Source organism: Pteronotus mesoamericanus, unplaced genomic scaffold (genome assembly GCF_021234165.1).
Source record: "Pteronotus mesoamericanus isolate MK-2021 breed Mesoamerican mustached bat unplaced genomic scaffold, CSHL_Meso_final contig_317, whole genome shotgun sequence".
In the NCBI taxonomy this organism is placed as follows: Eukaryota; Metazoa; Chordata; class Mammalia; order Chiroptera; family Mormoopidae; genus Pteronotus; species Pteronotus mesoamericanus.
Window position 1 is genome coordinate 838,418 of NW_026555133.1, and position 18,587 is coordinate 857,004.

An 18,587-nucleotide genomic window follows, 5' to 3' on the forward strand; every position below is an offset into this window, starting at 1 on the left:
TCCACTAAGCCACATCAGCCAGGGCCTTTCTTTAGAGATTTAATTTTCTCTTACAACCTTAACTATAACTTATATATTGATAATACCCACATCTACCTCTCTCTAGCCCAGACCTTTCCTTACACACTTGTGCATCCATTGACCTCCAGGACATAGATCCCTTCACTCAGTTAATGTTTGCTTTGCCAGGGACCGTTCTAAGTACTGGGTACACAATGGTGGGGACAAACAGACATGGAACCCAGTCAACCCAGTCTCGGACCTCACAAAGACTATAATGTGATGGCATAAGAAAGATGCTGGAGAAATTAACATTACAACCATGATAAGTTCCACAAAGGAATGTAAGATGCATTGGCACTGTGAGGCAGGAGATTTAACCTAGTGTGAGCATAGTGGAAGACTAATAGTATTAAAGAGTAGGGCAAAAGTAGGCTTATAGTTGTGAGTACATAAAACACAAAAGTTCATTTTTGTATTATTTATTAATTATTGTATTACTTTCCATATGAACAACTGTAAACCTACTTTTGCCCCACCCTGTATATTTAAGTTGGGACCTGAAAGAAATTTGTTGAAGACAAGGGATCATGTCCACCTGGATGGTCCACAGGCCCCTGAAATTCAAAAAGCAAAACCAAATTCATTCAACTCATCACCTTCTCCTCCAAACCTTTGTTTCCTGTGTTCTCTCTTCTATGATTTGCAACACCAGTCACTCAGCATCCCAAGGTGGAAATCTGGTAGTTGTCTTGTGTTCCTCCCACTTCCTCACTGGTTTCTGACTTCATCCCCCTCTGTCTGCATCACCGATTCTTGTTGACTCCACCGCAAATTTAACAGGCTCCAATCTACTTGTATCCCTAATCCAAGCAGGTCCTCAGCATCTTTCTTACCTGCAATGGCTCATTACAGGTTTCCCCACCTTCAGGTTCACCCTTACTCTTCAACCTGTTCTCCAGTTATAAAATGAAAATTTTATCACATTATACACTTACACATTATCACATTTATCACATTATCACATATACATGGCTTAAAATCTTTCAACAGCTCTCCATTATTGGTAAAGTAAAATCCATTTTCCATAATATCATCTAAAGTCCTTCACAATCTAGCTTCTTGCAGCTCTCTGCTTTAAGCAAATACTATTTGAACTAGTTGTCATTCTCCAAAGGACCTGCTCTGCTTCTTTGCACTACTGTGTTTCTTGTTCTCCCCCAGATACCCTTACTGCACTTGTTTAACAAATTCCTACTCAACCCTTAACTCTCAGTTTGCCCCACCTACTTTCTGCAGTGGTCTCTGATCACTCTGAATAACAATGACCAAAGCTTCCATGGGATTACCCCCTTACTGAGTATTTTCTTTCTTTTTTTAAAAAAGATTTTTATTTATTTATTTTTAGAGGAGTAGGGAGGAAGAAAGAGAGGGATAGAAACATCCATCAATCGCCTCCCCCACACCCCCAACAGGAGACCTGGCCCACAGGTGCCCTGACCAGAAATCGGACTGGGGACCTTTCGGTTTTTGGAATGAGCCACACCAGTCAGGGCCATACTGAGTTTTTATCTCTATCATGTCTTCAGTTGAACCTATAAACTTAATTTGTTAATTTCCTTGTTAAAACTTATTTATTTGTCATTTCCCCAATATAAGTTCCTTGAGATCAGGGACCACAATTTGTCTTTGTATCCCTCACACTTAGCACAGTGATTGGAACACAGAGAGGGCTTACTAAATATTTGGTAATTGATTAAATGCACAACACAGTTCTGATTTCTGTGCTATTTTATTCACTTCTATCTACATTTCTTATCTTAATTCAGGAATCAAAGTTTTTCTTATATCCTTATTCCATAACAATGTGTTTTTGTGTGTGTGTTTCTTTTTTTTTTTTAATTTCGAAGTTCCTCAGCATTTGAATTATCAAATCTTGTGCTAAGTGGCATTTGCTTTTCGGTACTGTCTTGAAATTATTCTTTAACCTTTCATTATATGCATGATCATAATCTTCTCAAGACAGGAACGTTGCTCGAATTTCCTATTGCACAGACTTGTTGATGCTCAAAAGAGTCGATATGTATTTGTGCATAGACAGTAAAGCTCAGAGCATGCGCACGGGTCATTTGGCCATTCTTTTTCTCTTTGCTTTTCTTGCTTTTCGACTTTTTTTTTTTTTTTTTTTTTAATGGTTTGGAGCGTGCGCACGAAGAAAGACAAAGGTGAGGAAAGTGACCAAGCAGTCATTCAGGCGCAGGCGCATGCCCATCCCTACCGCGTCCCAGCCTGCTGGAGCTCACAGTGAAGTGGGTTTGGTCTGGCCAGAGCAGCAGAAATCCAATCCGACTAAGTGAGCGCGACCCCTCCCTCCCCATGATTGGTTAGCTTTCAGTGTTGTGGGGCGGGGAAAGAAAGAGATGGGGGCGTTCGAGTGGTGGGGTGGCGGAGAAAGAGCGCCAATTTCGTTCTGCGCAAGCGCAAGTAAGCGACCAAGAGGGGGCGTGAGAGAGCGAAAAGGAGTGTGGAAGCTGCGATGGGCTGGTGAGCGCGAGCGGAGTCGCCAGCCTTGACGCCTGCGCCTTGGACCTCAGGGCCCCGAGCGCCTGCGCATTAAGCAGCGGCGGAAGGGGGAGGTGGAGGCCGTGGAGCGGCAGCGGCAGCGGCGGGTCCTGAGACTAAGGCAGCGGCGGGGGAGGCGGCGGGCGGAAGCTGAGGTGACGAAGGCAGCGGCGGCGGCGGCCGTCTCCCTCACGGTGGCGGAGACCAAGGCGGTGGCGGCGGACCGGGAGCGGCCCGGCCCCGGCCCCCTGCTAGTCGGCTGTGGCAGGGCCGCCGTGGGGCCGGCCCGGCTCCCGCCCCCCGCGGCTCCCCCTCCGGCTCCTCCTCCCGGGAGACGCCGGGGACCTGGCCCGGCCCGCACTCAGACCGCTGCTGCAGCAGTCTCCGGGGGAGTCGGAAGCGGCGGCGGCGGCGCCGGCGCCATGGGCGGCCTGGCTTCTGGGGGGGATGTGGAACCAGGACTGCCCGTCGAGGTGCGCGGCTCCAACGGGGCCTTCTACAAGGTGAGACGGCGCGCCGACGCGGGACACCCGTCCATAGCCCCCTCCATCAGGCCAGAGCAAGGAAGAGTGGGGCAGGATCGCGCCGCTGGAGCTAAGTCCTGACCCTTAGACCCTTAGACCCTTAGACCACACTCCCACCCGCAGCCCTCCTGGGGAGATCTCTGGAACTTAACCCCGTTCTTCTTATTTTTGGTCCCTCTATTACACCTGCTTTCACCCCCATCTCAGAGAGAATGAACATCAGGGCATTATTGTGCTTGGATCAGCGTCCCCGCCCCCCAAGAGACCCCATTTACCCTCTGTCATAGAGACTTTTCCTGTTTCCTAGTAGAAGACGTGTCTTAGATCTTAATCACATTTTCCTCACAGTCCAAGCACATGGAAAATTCCCTTTATTCTTCCTCTATTACCCCCTTGGGAAGACCGTTCCACATTAGATCCTTTGATCTTACTTGAGGCCTCTACGTACTGACACTGGAAGGCACCCCACTTTCATCTTATATTTCTCTTTCCCACCCAAAGAGAAATTGTCAAAATCTGTGACATTTGGTATCTCTGACCTCAAGAACTGTGGACTGTACCAGGCCGGTTGCTTTCTAGCTGTAGGGTGGCATCTTTTCACAAGTCTGTTGTCCCCGTCCTTCATCCTTGAAGCTAGCTTGTCTGCCATTCCACCCCAAAGATGGATTTATATTATCTCATTTTGACCTCGGATACACTTAGATCATTCATATAGTTTTTTCTTCTTGAGAAATGTAAGCTTCATATTCAGGATCTGTAAAGGGGAGAATTCCCTCTATTTATCGTCTCAAGGATTTCCACTTCTGGAAGACTTATGGCCAACTCTCCCAATTTGGGAATCCGATACAGCCTTTTTTGAAGGAGAAGGGGACTATCTTTAAAGGATCCTTGTTTACTTCAGCTCCCCGTCTTGCTGAGGATTTGGTTCTTTAAAACTCCTGTAACTATCACCTTCGTTATCTGTCCTGAATCCATTTTCTAGGACATTTTTTTCTGCATTTAGGTTAAGCTAGAGAGAGACCCCTCGTCTCAGGAATTTTTCTTTCTGTGACTGTTGTTATTTTGAAACTCTTTGGACTGTATGCTTGGAATTATGCACAGACTTTGATTCCTGTCTTATTCTTTAATTTCACCCTGAGGAGCAAGAGCAGAGATATCTTCTGATAACCTCACTTGTGAGAAGAGCCACCTTTCCTTCACTTTCCCTCAAGTCTTTCTCTCATAATAGACCTCTCTACCTTCATGCCCTTCTAAATGACTTCCTCCAAACTCCTCTCTGAAGTCCTATCTTGCAATAGAAAGGGTCTCCTATTTGCCCTTGGGGTGGAAGGTTTCTACCCTAGCTTTAATTGATAAGTTCAGTGTAGTCATTTTTTTACCCACTCCAAATGCTTATCTATGTTTTACTTCTCACCAGATTTCTTTATATTCAGTGCCTGTGGATACCCATATTTATTTATCTTAAGTTATTCTCTCAGTTAAGTCTCTGACTTTTTATCCTGATATTTCTATAGTCCCATGTAATCCCCAGAAACCGCCTTGTCCAATGTCTGAAGGAAGTTCCCAGCTTTCGTTTTGTGGGGTTTTTTGTTTTTTGTGTTTTTTTTGCATACTTCCTAACTCATGGGGTTTTTTTTCCTAGCCTTCCTCCATAGCATTTCTGTTTTCTTCAGCAAAGTCTCTAACTCCTGTCTGATTTTGATAGAGTACATTTGTCTTACTCTTTTCCCCCAAACTTGCAAAACCTTTGTTGAGATATCCTTCTTCGTAAGATTTTAGCCCCATTTCCCCCAGTATCTTGTTCTTCATCTGGGTCCTTCCCATCCCCAGATTCTTAGATCTTAAATTGAACCTGAGATCAAGATATGATGCTTGCTTTTGTTCTAGGAAGCATGGTAACCCAGCACAGCTGGAAGAGATCGGTATCCAGTTCAAATTAACTGTGTGAGACAACTGGAAATGGGGATGTTTCCCTCTCCACATATGTATCCAGCAGAAATTCTCTTTCTGAATATTTCTCTTCTTCTCCTGAGGGCTGTAGCAATGGTAGACCTTAGTGAATTGGGGACAGGATACCTTGAATCAGAGGGTAGAGTTTAGAGTTGAGCCAAAAGCCAGGAAATGTGGATTTTTTTGTTCTGGTCACTTTAGACTTTTCTGCCCCATGCCTTAGTTTAAAACAACAACAACAACAACAACAAAAATCCCTAAATTCAGGCTAATTTAAATTCAGTGCCATATACTTACCCATACTGACCTTGCTACCAATTTAATATTCATGACTCAGCACACTTCAATGTGTGGGACAAGGAGTGTTTATATTGCTTTTAGAACTGTAAATTGGGAAAGGTTCCTTTCTTTCCTCTCAGAATTGGGTCCTATTTTTGATCTTGGACGAAAGAACTGCAGATGTCAGGTTTGGGGTCTAAGTTATTTTGTATCAGTTCTGTTTTCTGCCAGAATTTAATGTATTTTATTCTTTCAGTTGTATTCTTCCAAATGAAATACCTGTTCACCTTCCAGGACAGGATCATCCAACTTTCTAGACCTTGCCTGGAAACCCTAATTCCTGTTCTTTTTTCAGCTTCTACACATGTTTGTTTAATAATTTTACTTATTTACTTAGAGAGATGGGAAGGAAGGGAGAAAGAGAGGGAGAGAAACAGCAATGTGCTAGAGATGTATTGATCAGGTGCCTCTCACATGCCCCCAACTGGGGACCTGGCCCACAACCCAGGCATGCGTCTGTCCTGACCAGGAATCGAACCAGTGACCCTTAGGTTCGTCGGCTGGCACTCAGTCCACTGAACCACACCAGTCAGGACTAAATGTGGTTTTTACCCAGACCCTTCTTGCTTTTCCCCTAAAGCTCCCTCTCCTTTGAGAGCCCAGGACTAGAAGATAGGTTGAAGGCAAGACCAATTTCGTATCTGCTAGAATTTGAGGAAACCGAGAGTACCTAGGAACCCAGGTCTCTCTTTCTCTGTTTAGTCCTAGGCCAATATAAACCAAAGACAGGATATGCCATGGCCTCTTAATTGAGGCATCCTTTAGATCTATTTGGTTTTCTAAAGATTCACTTGCCAACACTTGCCCTTACCTGCTTATCTATCTTCCCAATGAGCATCCACTAAGCAAAACCGGGATCTCACTGTCTATGACTAATATCTTTGAAGGAAAAAATTAGGGTAATATGGGTGGAATTAAAGAGCAGAGACTGGGATGGAATAAGAAGTTGAGAAAACTTGGAATATATTTGAAGGAAAAAGACCCTGGATGTGTAAGAGTTAGGGGCATTTGGTTGAATTGCTGAGTAATGGGAGGGAATACTCTATTCTGAGTTCAGCATTTTTGCTTTGGGGATCATGATAGCTAGAAAAACCAGGGCATCATTGCTACCTCCACCTGAGGGCCAACCCTGACAGGTTGGAGGAGAATTGAATTAGGCATATCCTTTTTGAATAGGTATATTTAGAAGTGGTTATCTTTTCACAAAAGAGGTAGGTGATTTCTGTCTCTTCCATTCCTTTGATCTCATTCCTAAAATATTTTGAGAATAGCTAACTTTTTATAAACTATTTCTAAAGCTTGGAGATAAACATTTTGGATAAAGGATTGGATAAAGTCAGCTGAAGAGGCTGGTTGAAATGTTTCTAGGAATCCAGATAGCCCCTTATAAAGGGGCAGAAGAGGGAAGGGATACAATATTGGTTGTGGGAGGGGGGGAAGGAAACTTAAAGACCTAAGACAAGAACTGAAAAGAGAAGAGGGACTCACGCAAATAGTGAGGAGTGAAAGTGACTCAGAAGACTTGAGTAGAGAATAGTAGGAGTGGGTATTGATGGAGCTGAATGAAGAATAGAAAAAACTTTACTAGGGAAGGGAATGACAGAAAAAGTTGAAGCGGGGATAAAGAAGGGGCCAGACAGTACCAGGAGTACTAATACCTTGGGCAGTAGTAAGGTTCCAAAACAAGATTCAGTCTGAAAGAAGAGAAAGATGGCTTGTGTCAAGAGTGAAATTTAGATTTAGACTTTTCCACCATAAGGAAACAGCAATATAGTAGTGTTTATGATTGATCAATTCTGTGAGGTAGGAGCGACACAGTGTTTTGGTGTTTTCTCTCCTAAGCTTTTGTACCTCACTGTGTAGCTCAGGAATAGTTCCTGTGTATTAGTTAGCCTTTTGAACCTCCTGATTTTTAAAACTGCTTTATTGAGGTATAACTGATATATAGTGAAGTGCATGTATTTAAAGTGTACAGTTTGTTAGGTTTTAGCATATATAATAAACCATTACTACAATCAAGATATGAATATTTCTGTCACTCCCACAAGCCCTCCATCAATCACTGATCTGCTTTCTGTCATTATATATTAGTTGCACTTTCTGATTTTTGACAGACGCGAAAGGTAATTTAGTTAAGAAAGGATAGTCTTAAACAAATAGTACTCAAACAACTGGATATCCATAGGTAAAAAATGAACTTTGTTATTAATTACTTTGCATCATATACAGAATTTAACTCAAAATGGATTATAAACCTAAATGTAAAATAAAATCTCTAAAATTTCTAAAAGATGTAGGAGTAAATCTCTGTGGCCTTGGATTAGGCAAAAATCTCTTACATATGAAATAAAAAGCTCTCATAAAAGACTAAATTGATAAATTGAACTTTATCAAAATTAGCAATCCTTAATTTTAAGTATGTGAAATAGGGAGAAAACGTAGAAAAATTGGGAGCATAGGCTTGAACACATAGCTTTGGCCTCTGCATGAGGACATAGAAAATAGGACATAGATAAGCTGTTCACTCATCTCTGTTCTTTTGCTGTGAACTCAAGGTTGGGGTCTTCTACAGATTTTATTCTTTTCAAATGCTTAGGAGTGTTACGGTCTAGAATTCTGAAATCTCACATCTCTTAAGCCCTTATTTTTCCTTCTGTAAACTGTTTATTGTTTTGAACTTTTCCAGTATTCTGTGTATTCTCTTAGGACCCAGGCATCAAGGTACCAAGTTCATTCCTGACTTTTGCTGTATTGGGGAGCTAGACCCTTTTCTCTCTTGGCAGATCCTGATGTCCTCTAGGTGTTCCAGGACAGCCTCACGCTGTCTCATGGGATATTCTTAGCCTTGCTGAATGTTGTTGGTATTTTAATTGAGTTCTGGCAAGCTGCTCAGCACAACAGGAGGCAGACAGATAGGAAGGCCCCTGTGGGAGCCATAGTAGACCACCAGTTTCCAGGCTGTTTGGAGGCAAGTGATTTTTCCCCTTCTACTTTTTGTCTCATCTTATTTCTGGATTTTGCCACATCTCTTTTCATGCCAATGTCATTCCTTTCTCTCTACCTCAATACTCATATTCTTTCTCCAGTACAGCTGTTTTTCTGGCCCTGTCTTTAGATTGCATATGTCCCTATCTAAAATTATTTTAAGGGCCTCTAAATGTCTCTGTTCCCTTAATGCCTAAGACGTTGGTAAATTGTTATTTATTTATTTATTTATTTTACTTCTAAAATTTATTCTAGGGCTTTGTGAAGGATGTCCATGAAGACTCAGTCACCATTTTCTTTGAAAACAAGTAAGATCTTGGAAATAGAGAGTCAGTACACTAAGTCCTAGAAGGAGCTGGAAAAGAGGGGGGGGTGGCTGAGTCCCATGAGACATGTAGTAGATGGGGGAGAGCCAAGGGTTTGGGTGGGCAACTTTATATGGATCCCAGGAGAGTACAGGGCTAAAATTTAATGAGGGTAGGAACACATTTGACCCAGTATTTAGATTTTAGCAAGAGAAGGAAGATGCCATTATGGAGCAGGGCCTGGGATTTAGCCTTTAATCACCAGGGAAGGTGGACGTTGCCCAGCGATTTCAGGCAGTAACCCCTTCTTGAAGAAGTGGGCAGCCATGCTAGCCTGAATAGCGTTCATATCACTTTAATTTGCAGCTGGCAGAGTGAGAGACAAATTCCTTTTGGGGATGTGCGGCTACCACCTCCAGCTGACTATAATAAGGAGATCACAGAAGGGGATGAAGTGGAGGTAAGGGCCATGGAGTCTCCCCTTCTAAATTTCACTTTCCTTGCTGCATCTGCCATACCCTAACACCAGTATCCTAGGCTCCTCATTGGTTGGTTCACTCTCCTTCCTCCCCAGTCTAAGCTACTACATCCAGCCAGCTAGTCTATGGACAAGTGAAATGTGGCAGTTCTCTGTCCATCTCTGTTGTGATGAACCAAACTCAGGGAGCTTCCCAGTTTCAGAGCATTATTTTTTACCTTTTCCATTAATGATAACAGCATCTCAAACTCTGGTGCCTTCTGGTTTTTAATTAGCAGTTCCTTCCTCTAGTTTTCTTTATCTTCGTTTAAGGATACCTCCCAACTATGTTAATGCTTATTCCATTCTTGATGTTTTTGGATGGTCCTCAACATCTTTTTAATTTTCATCTTTCTTTCAGGTTTATTCTCGAGCCAATGAGCAAGAACCTTGTGGCTGGTGGCTAGCCCGGGTGCGGATGATGAAGGGAGATGTGAGTGACTGTGAAGGCCTTTGGAGAACTGCTCAAACAAATATTATAGTCACAGAAAGGTAGGAGAGAGAAACTCAGGTCACCCACAACTTCTCCTTTCTTTCCTTTTGCCAGTTCTACGTCATTGAATATGCTGCCTGTGATGCTACTTACAATGAAATTGTCACCCTGGAACGGCTTCGGCCAGTTAATCCCAATCCCCTTGCAACCAAAGGCAGCTTCTTCAAGGTTACCATGGCTGTTCCTGAGGATCTGAGAGAAGCGTGAGTGTTAGGGATGTTGGGAGTCGTGGGTCCTCTTTATAGCCCTCATCTCTGCCATTATTTCTCCCAGGCCCCACTCCCAGTTTCGGTCTTGTGTATTGTTTCCTTGGCCCTCTTGAGCCCTTCTTGCTCCCAGTTCTGTCTTTCTTCATCTCTGCTCTTTTGCTGCAGTCCTTTCTCTTATTTTCCTCTGCCCTCTCTCTGCTGAACCTTTGACTTCACTATACATTTTGCCCTCTGAACACTTTTCTCTTTCACTGCAGTTGTTCCAATGAAAATGTCCATAAAGAGTTCAAGAAAGCATTGGGAGCGAACTGCATCTTTCTCAACATCACAAATAGTGAGCTCTTCATCCTGGTGAGTTTATTCATGTAAGCCTTTTCAACAATTTTTCCTTCTCTCCTTTTAACTCCTTTGTAGAAAGGGAAGAGCCAAAATGTGCTTATATTTATTTGTCAGGGAGGACTTTATTGCTCCTGACCCCTGTGGGCCCAGTTAGCCCTACCTTTCCTTAGTCATCTTTATTTCTGACATTAATTTTTTTTTTCTTTACCTCAGTCATTCTGTTGCGGTCTGGGCTGGGATCCTCCCTTGTATATTTGAACTCTCAAAAAATAGAATGTTAGAGATCTTACCTAAAATCACTTCCCTTAGGCACCCAGGTAATAGGGCACTTGTGAGGCTGACAGTGATTTTCCTCTTCCCTAGTTTTATTTCTTAACTCCCAACCTTTTCCAGAGACTTGGGCATCCTGATTTCCAGTTGCTCTCTCCCGCAGTATGTATCCAAAGTCAATTTTAATGACTTCGGTTGGTTTCTTCCCAGTCAACCACAGAAGCCCCTGTGAAGCGGGCATCCCTGCTGGGTGATATGCATTTTCGAAGCCTGCGCACCAAACTGCTACTCATGTCTCGCAATGAAGAAGCTACGAAGCACCTAGAGGTAAACTTTGGCTTTACTTTTTCCTGCTCAATATATTAGTGTTATTGTCCTCCTCCCTTCTTGTCCCATCCTCCATCTGTGCTCTTATGTTTACAGAACAAAAAAGATAAGGCCTTTGTGAACCATTATACCTGGGTCTGCTATTTTATCCCAGACTTCTCCAGATGTCAGGACTCCATTATGTTATAGTAGTTGTTTTCATACTTTTTTTGAGCCATGTGCTCTGATTAAGTGAAATTTACTTGAAAGCACAGTGCATATAAAACATCAGTCAGCCCAGGCTCGGTGGATTGAGTGCCGGCCTGCGAACCAAGGGGTCACTGGTTTGATTCCCAGTCAGGGCACATGCCTGGGTTGCAGGCCAGATCCCCAGTGCGGGGCACACGAAAGGCAGCCACACATTGATGTTTCCCTCCCTCTCTTCCTCTCTCCCTTCCTCCTCTCTGGGAATAAATACATAAAATCTTTATTTAAAAAAAAAAAAGTCAGCCCTGGTCAGTGTGGCTCAGGTGGTTGGAGTGTTACCCCATTCACCGAAAGGTGTGGGTTTGATTCCTGATCAGGTCACATACCTAGGTTGGGGGTTTGATCCCTTCTCTGGGTCCAGGCATGTTTGATCTCTGGTTTAGACACACATGTGGAGTCGCCCAATCAATGTTTCTCTCTCACATCCATATTTCTCTCTCTCCTTCCTCTCTCTCTAAAAGCAACGAAAAAAGGTCCTTGAGTGAGGATTAAAAAAAAAACCAAACATCAATCAGAAGAGGGTGTGGCCCTTTCTCTTCCACTGGCATCCTTCAGATTACCACTGTTGAGAGCCACTTGTGCACTGGAAAGATCACTGGTCTTGGAATCCTAAGTCTTGCTTTAGGAATCCTAAATAATTGATATTTGGCAAATCATTTTTTTATTTATTTTTTAGAGGGGAAGGGAAGGAGAAAGAGAGGAAGAGAGAAACATTCATAGATTGCCTCTTGCACACCCCCAACTGGAGACCTGGCCCACAACCCAGGCACATGCCCTGACTGGGAATCAAACTGGCAACCCCTTGGCTCGCAGGCCAGCGCTCAATCCACTGAGCCACACCAGCCAGGGCTATTATCTTTTTCATTTGTGACAATAAGGTAGTTAGATTAGAGTACAGGTGCGGGCAAAAGTAGGTTTACAGTTGTAAGTACACAAAGCAGTTTATTCTTTTGTTTGTTAATTAGTGTATTATTTATATTATAACTGTAAACCTACTTTTGCCCACCCCTGTATATCTATGAAGTTTGAATTCTGACATCTTACGATGGTCAAATTTTGTTTGCTTAGGTATTATACCATCCTAAACAAGTAGGGTATGTGTTTGTGTTTGAACATGCATTTCTATTTATCTATCAAGTGAACTGATCTTTTTGGGAAGCTTTTCTCTGAGCCTGTGCAAATTCGGAATCATGGTAATCTTTCACTTCTCTAGGGATGCTACTCAGGGCACTGGCAGTTAAAAATTCACCATTACCTCCAGATGATACAAACTGTATCTGCTCCATTTCCCGATGAACAGGTTTCCTGGTGACAAAGGTAGAATATTCAATTCTTCTAGGACTTGGCTGTATTGATCTGTGTGGTAAAGCGCACCAGACAGCTAAGTTAACCTAGGTGGGTGCAAGGTCTTAAGAATAGGGACATGTTTTTGTTTTATAAAATTATTTTTATTTATTTATTTTACTTACTGATTTGAAAGAGAGACATTGATTTGTTGTTCTACTTATGTATTGATTTATTGGTTGATTCTTGTATGTGCCCTAACTGGGGATCAAATCTGCAACTTTGGGTTATTGGGACAGCACTCCAAACAACTGAACTGCCCAGCCAGGCTTAAAAATTATTTTTAAAATATTGAATATTTAGCACTGGTCAGGTGACTCAGTTGGTTGGAACATTGCCCCATGTACCAACAGGTTACTGGTTCGATTCCCGGTCAGCACAGCTACTTCGGTTGCGGGTTTGATGCCCAGTCAGGGCATGTACAGGAGGCAGCTGATCTCTGTTTCTCTCTCACGTCAATGTTTTTCTCTCTTTTTTCCTTCCTCTTTTCTCTAAAATCAATGAAAACATATCCTTGTCTGGAGATTAAAAAAAATTGGGAGCGGGGGGAATGTTTAAAAGATAAAAGGAATAATACAACATGCACTCTTGTACCCATCAGGCAGTTTAAGAATAAAACACTGGCACATTTCTCTAGAAGATATTTGTAAATCCAATTAGATCCTCTCCCCTCCCTCCCTAACTCAGTTATTATTTTTTAAATTTTACTTATTTTTAGATAGTGGGGAAGGGAGGAAGAGGGAGAGACACATCGCTTGGTTGCCTCGCATACTCCAACTGGGGACTGAACCTGCAGTCCAGGCATGTGCCCTGACTGAGAATCGAACCAGTGACCTTTTTGCTGCACAATGTCCAACCAACTCAGCCAACCCTGGTCAAGGCCATAACTCAGTTATTTTGAACACCTACCTTAGTTCCTTTTTCCAGCTTTCTCTTCTTGCCTACTGTAAATCCTTGCTATAATTCTTGGGAGTAGGAAGTCATGGATTGTGACCTGGAGATAATCACTTTCGGATCTCTTTCCTATTTGGTGTACCTTGCCTAGGAATTACTTTGCTAGAACCTTCCCTGTCTTCCTGCCTTTGTACCCAGGGAACCTCACAAAGAACTGGTTAAAAAATAAAGTTGTATTGTGCTCCATAGGCTCCTTTTATGCATTTCTTAACCTGTTGCTTTCTGCTCAAGTTTTTAGGTTTATTTTGGTAGTTACTAGTTTGGTTAAGGTAATGGTTCCTTATACTTGCATTTACCGTGTGAAAAGTCCTTTCTAATCAGTCTTATTTAATTTTCTTGATAGTCTGGGAATGAGGTAGGTCAGGTGTAATTATTTAGCAGATGGCAGAACAGAGGCACAGAGTATGTGTTTTATTTAGGATCATACAACCAGATAGTGTTAGGGCCAAACCTTGAACTTTGGTGGCTCCAAGCCCAAATTCTATCCTAATTTTCTCCCCTTCCCCCCAAGCCATTGGTATTTGGAAGGCAGGAGTGGAATTTAAAGTTTCTGAATGTTCCATATAAGTCTTAGTGGTCAGCAGACTCGAGTGTGGTTCTGGCTTGCTTTCACATACTTTTTTCTCATTGAAGTTATACAAAGCATTAGGTACTTGGGACAGCTGTTCTGAGATTCCACCACCATGATTCCTACAGTGCCTTTTCCTTTCAGACCAGTAAGCAGTTGGCAGCAGCATTCCAAGAGGAGTTCACAGTGCGAGAGGACCTGATGGGACTGGCAATTGGAACTCACGGTGCCAACATCCAGCAGGCCCGAAAAGTACCTGGGGTGACTGCCATTGAGTTGGGTGAAGAGACCTGTACTTTCCGCATCTATGGGGAGGTCAGCACGACATATCGGTTGTCTAGGTCTCTTGGGGGATACAGAGAAGAGGGAGAAGTAGAAAAGAAACCTAAGTTAGTTGCTCTCCCTTCCTGACTTTGTTGGCAGTAATTTCCCCAAAGACAGAAAGTGGTGGAAAGATCATTGTTTGAGGTTCAGGTTCTCTGTTTTAGTAACAACTCCTGATTCCTCTCAGACTCCTGAGGCCTGCCGACAGGCCCGAAGTTACCTTGAGTTTTCTGAGGACTCTGTGCAAGTGCCCAGGAACCTGGTTGGTGAGTTGGGGGGGGTATGTATATATAAAAAAGAATGCAGTTGGGGGCTAGAAGTGAGAGTCTCTAAAGTGATTCTGGGCTTGGCACCTCCCTCATGGGCCTTAGTTTCACAAAGATAGAACAGTCTGTGGTAGGAATGACAAAAATGGAAGATCAAATTTCTAGAGATTGTAATATTTTTGTCCTGTGAAAACTGAACAGGAACCTAGATGCAGGAGAATAATTAAACAGACTATGTGTATAGAAGCTAAAGACTATTTATCTTAATTGTTTTTGACTCTTCTTTCTCTCCTTTAAAAAAAAAAAAGGTCTAATTTCTCCTTTACCCATTTAGGCAAAGTGATTGGAAAGAATGGGAAAGTAATCCAGGAGATTGTGGATAAATCTGGTGTGGTGAGGGTTCGAGTAGAAGGTGATAATGACAAGAAGAACCCCAGGGAGGAGGTATGGCAACTACACCTAGAGACTGGTGTACAGAAATAGATGGGATTGTTCATGAAGCCATTCTCTGAGGGCTAGGATTTCTAGGGGGAGGAGCATGGGAACTTTTGTTTCCTCCTAGAGGTCGAGCCAGAAAGCCCATTGGTTGGGCTTCCTTTGGAGACAGGGTGGAGTTGCTACTTCCATTTGACTCTCCTAATCTTTCTGCCCTTCCCTCTCTTCTCCAGGGAATGGTTCCCTTCATATTTGTTGGCACCCGAGAGAATATCAGCAACGCTCAGGCTCTGCTGGAATATCATCTCTCTTACCTGCAGGTACCCAAGCTGGAAACCTGGGAGAGGAAAGATCTGGGTCTTAGAAGGAGACTGAGACTGCTGGTGGAGAATGTTAAGAGTTGTGGTGTCCAGGTTGAGTAGAACAGAAACCACTGGGTAGGAATTTGGGGCTGTGGGGTTGGAGCCTAGAATTTTCTTTGTTTAACCAATGTCTGCATTCTTACATTCCTGAGAGTTTAGAAATGTAGGGATGGTTGGGCAGAGAAGCCTGAAAGGAGACTACTATTCATTGATCTTTTACTTATTCCTCCTTTCATCTCTTCCTCAATCCTTTACCCAACCAGGAGGTGGAGCAACTTCGCTTGGAGAGGCTGCAAATTGATGAACAGCTTCGACAGATTGGGCTGGGCTTTCGCCCTCCTGGTAGTGGGCGGGGTAGCGGTGGCAGTGACAAGGCTGGATATACCACCGATGAGAGCTCCTCCTCCTCCCTGCACACCACAAGAACCTATGGGGGCAGCTACGGGGGCCGGGGCCGGGGCCGGAGGACAGGTGGTCCTGCCTATGGTGAGACAGCTATGGGAAAGGGAGGCGAACAGTTGGGTGAGGGGGTTGTGAGGATAAGCAATGGTCTGGGTGGAAGCTTGAGGAAAGGGTGATGGAGATGACGATTGGTTGGGGGTCTTGTGAGTGACGGGTAAGTCTTCCAGCTTTGGGGCAGTGATGGGTCCTGGGGTAAGGGGTAGACCTGATTGAACTCCACTGTGTTCTTCAGGCCCCAGCTCAGACCCATCTACTGCTTCTGAGACAGAGTCTGAGAAGAGGGAAGAGCCTATCCGAGCTGGGCCAGGAGACCGGGATCCCCCAACCCGGGGGGAAGAAAGTCGGCGGCGGCCAATTGGGGGCCGGGGTAGGGGTCCCCCACCTGCCCCCAGGCCTACCTCAAGATACAACTCTTCATCTATTAGCTCAGGTACCAGTACCAGACAGTTGGGTTCCTGATTGCAGGCCAAATGAAAAATGGGTGGACACCTGACTCCCAATTCCTCCTCTTCTAACCAGTGCTGAAGGATCCAGACAGTAATCCCTACAGCCTACTGGACACATCTGAACCAGAGCCTCCAATTGATTCTGAACCTGGGGAACCTCCCCCAGCAAGTGCCAGGCGCCGCCGCTCCCGCCGTCGCCGCACTGACGAAGACAGGACTGTCATGGATGGAGGCCTTGAATCTGATGGCCCTACCACGACAGAGAATGGCCTGGGTAAGAGATGTCTTAAAAAAAATTAGAGAGGAGAAGAAACTGAGGAATGGGAGATTAGATGCGTGACTGATTTTTCTCTGCCCACAGAAGATGAGTCGAGACCTCAGCGTCGTAATCGGAGCCGCCGCCGCCGGAACCGTGGTAACCGTACTGATGGCTCTGTCAGTGGAGACCGCCAGCCAGGTCAGCTAACACTGGTGTCATCGTCGTTCCTCAGAGCTGAGAGAATGGATGCCTCCCACCCTGTGAAAACCAGGGGTTGGGATTCTTTGGGTATCTGGGGGCTGGATCCTTGGTTCCTTCTGAAACTTTTGGTTCTCTGCCTTCCCCAGTGACTGTAGCTGACTATATCTCCCGAGCAGAGTCTCAGAGCCGCCAGCGGCCACCCCTGGAACGCACTAAACCCTCAGAGGACTCTCTTTCAGGACAGAAGGTAGGCAGGAAAGATGTAATTTACTTCTCCCTGCATTTTGTTCTTCTGGGGCAGGGAGCACAAGACTAATCCCAATGAAATCTCTTGCTAAATTGCAGAGAAGGCTATGTCCGATAGAGTTTAGAGTACATTTAAAATAGTGGAAAGTTTGAATAGAAGAGAGAGAAATGTATGGTTCATATTTTCTGGATCCCAGTGAGAGTGACTAGGGAGCCAGATGAGGGATCAATCCTTGGGTCACCAGATGGCCAGGAACGCTTGCATGGTAGGGAATGTCATTACCTGGATTTCTACTGACCACTTCTTTCCTTCCTCTCCATTTTCTTTCCCACTTTCCCCTCAGGGTGACTCTGTCAGCAAGCTTCCTAAGGGCCCCTCAGAGAATGGGGAGCTCTCCGCCCCCCTAGAGTTGGGTAGTTTGGTGAATGGGGTTTCATAAAACCTCCAGCCCGCATCCCTCTCTTCTCCATCTCGCTTGCTGCCCAACACCATGGCCCTCACAGGCCTGACTGACCTGCGCTGGAGCTGCTCTTATCTAGGGGGGAGGGGGGTGGCACAGAAGCTTGGGTCCCCCCCCCAACCTCCAGGAGCTAGTGGAGGGGTGTGTAACAGGGTCATACCCACCTCCCTCTTGTCCACCCTACCCCCAGGGTGAGGGGAGCCTCTCCTTCCCCATCAGACTGGATGTGCCTTTATCCTCTAATGCCCCAATCTCTCTCTGAACACCCCCATTCTCCGCCTGCTGGTGCGGGGTGCTCCTTGACCCACCCAGATTTGACCGTTCAGGGGGCTCCCCTGCTATCCCTCCTCCCATCCTGTACCCCCAATTTCTGGGGCCTCATCACTGTGGAAGACGGGGATAGTAAGGGTATAAGTGGGTGGGAGGCATGGGGAAGGTTTTGGAGTAGAACCAGGGGTATATATGAAGGGGGGTGACAAGGTCCCCCAGGGAAAGGGGGACCAACCTTATCTGGTGGATGAGAAGGCGTATTTATTTTTCACTGTACAGTATTTAAAAAGAGAATTAAAAAAATCCAAATGGCTCTCTGGTTCCTGCGTATTCCTTGTGCCCGGTTTGGTCTGTTTTCCTAATATTGAACTGTCCTTGTTTTCTGTTTCTTTGAACCTGGCTCCTCTAGTGTCCCAAAGGTGGTCTACTTTGGGAATTCCCTATAATCTTAAATTCCCTAAGCCCCAGTACCCTCCTGGTCCAGGACAGTGGCTTGTCTTGCTGCTTCTCTCCTCCCCCAGGTTTGCTGGTAGAGGGAGCTGGGCCCCTCCTATACCCTGACTCACAGCTGGCTAGGTAGGGCTGCTCCAAGCTGGAGCTGTTCCTGCTAAGAGCTGAGAGCCAAGGCCAGCTGCTTAATCAGATTACCTGAGGCCTGGGGCTTGGGCTGGGCATTGGGCAGAGTGGGGAGCAGAGTTGCCTCTTGAAAGCCTCTGGGACCTAGGTGTCCAGCCCTCATTCCCGCTGGTTCTCTGCTCTGGATCCAGGCTTTTTCTTCAGCATCCACATCACTGATCTCTCAGCCCTAGGGGAATTGTCCTGGGGTTCCTGGCTCCCAGCCTCTGGACTCTGAAATTTGAAGATAAAATGATGGGGGTGGAGAAAACTTTAGGGGGAATTGAGAGGGTTTAAATTAAGTTTTC

General features: G+C 44.8%; 1 protein-coding gene across 1 annotated transcript; it reads left to right on the plus strand.

The window, feature by feature from the left end:
* The first annotated feature begins 2,661 nt into the window (after nucleotides 1-2,661).
* FXR2 (FMR1 autosomal homolog 2) lies at nucleotides 2,662-17,971 on the plus strand. The gene is made up of 17 exons (XM_054575725.1): nucleotides 2,662-3,065; nucleotides 8,616-8,668; nucleotides 9,032-9,125; nucleotides 9,544-9,615; nucleotides 9,730-9,878; nucleotides 10,142-10,235; nucleotides 10,704-10,820; nucleotides 14,077-14,247; nucleotides 14,444-14,522; nucleotides 14,857-14,966; nucleotides 15,191-15,277; nucleotides 15,583-15,805; nucleotides 16,014-16,211; nucleotides 16,301-16,501; nucleotides 16,589-16,684; nucleotides 16,834-16,934; nucleotides 17,278-17,971. Exons 1-17 carry the CDS (start codon nucleotides 2,985-2,987, stop codon nucleotides 17,371-17,373), a joined length of 2,022 nt encoding a protein of 673 aa, XP_054431700.1. The 5' UTR covers nucleotides 2,662-2,984; the 3' UTR covers nucleotides 17,374-17,971.
* The last annotated feature ends 616 nt before the right edge of the window (nucleotides 17,972-18,587 follow it).

What these genes read in the sequence shown, in the direction of transcription:
- FXR2 (XM_054575725.1), top strand. Translation starts at nt 2,985, where the DNA reads ATGGGCGGCCTGGCTTCTGGGGGGGATGTGGAACCAGGACTGCCCGTC. An exon ending in CTCTTCATCTATTAGCTCAG is followed by an intron (nt 16,212 to 16,300) that starts GTACCAGTACCA and finishes TCTTCTAACCAG; the next exon opens with TGCTGAAGGATCCAGACAGT. An exon ending in CAGTGGAGACCGCCAGCCAG is followed by an intron (nt 16,685 to 16,833) that starts GTCAGCTAACAC and finishes TGCCTTCCCCAG; the next exon opens with TGACTGTAGCTGACTATATC.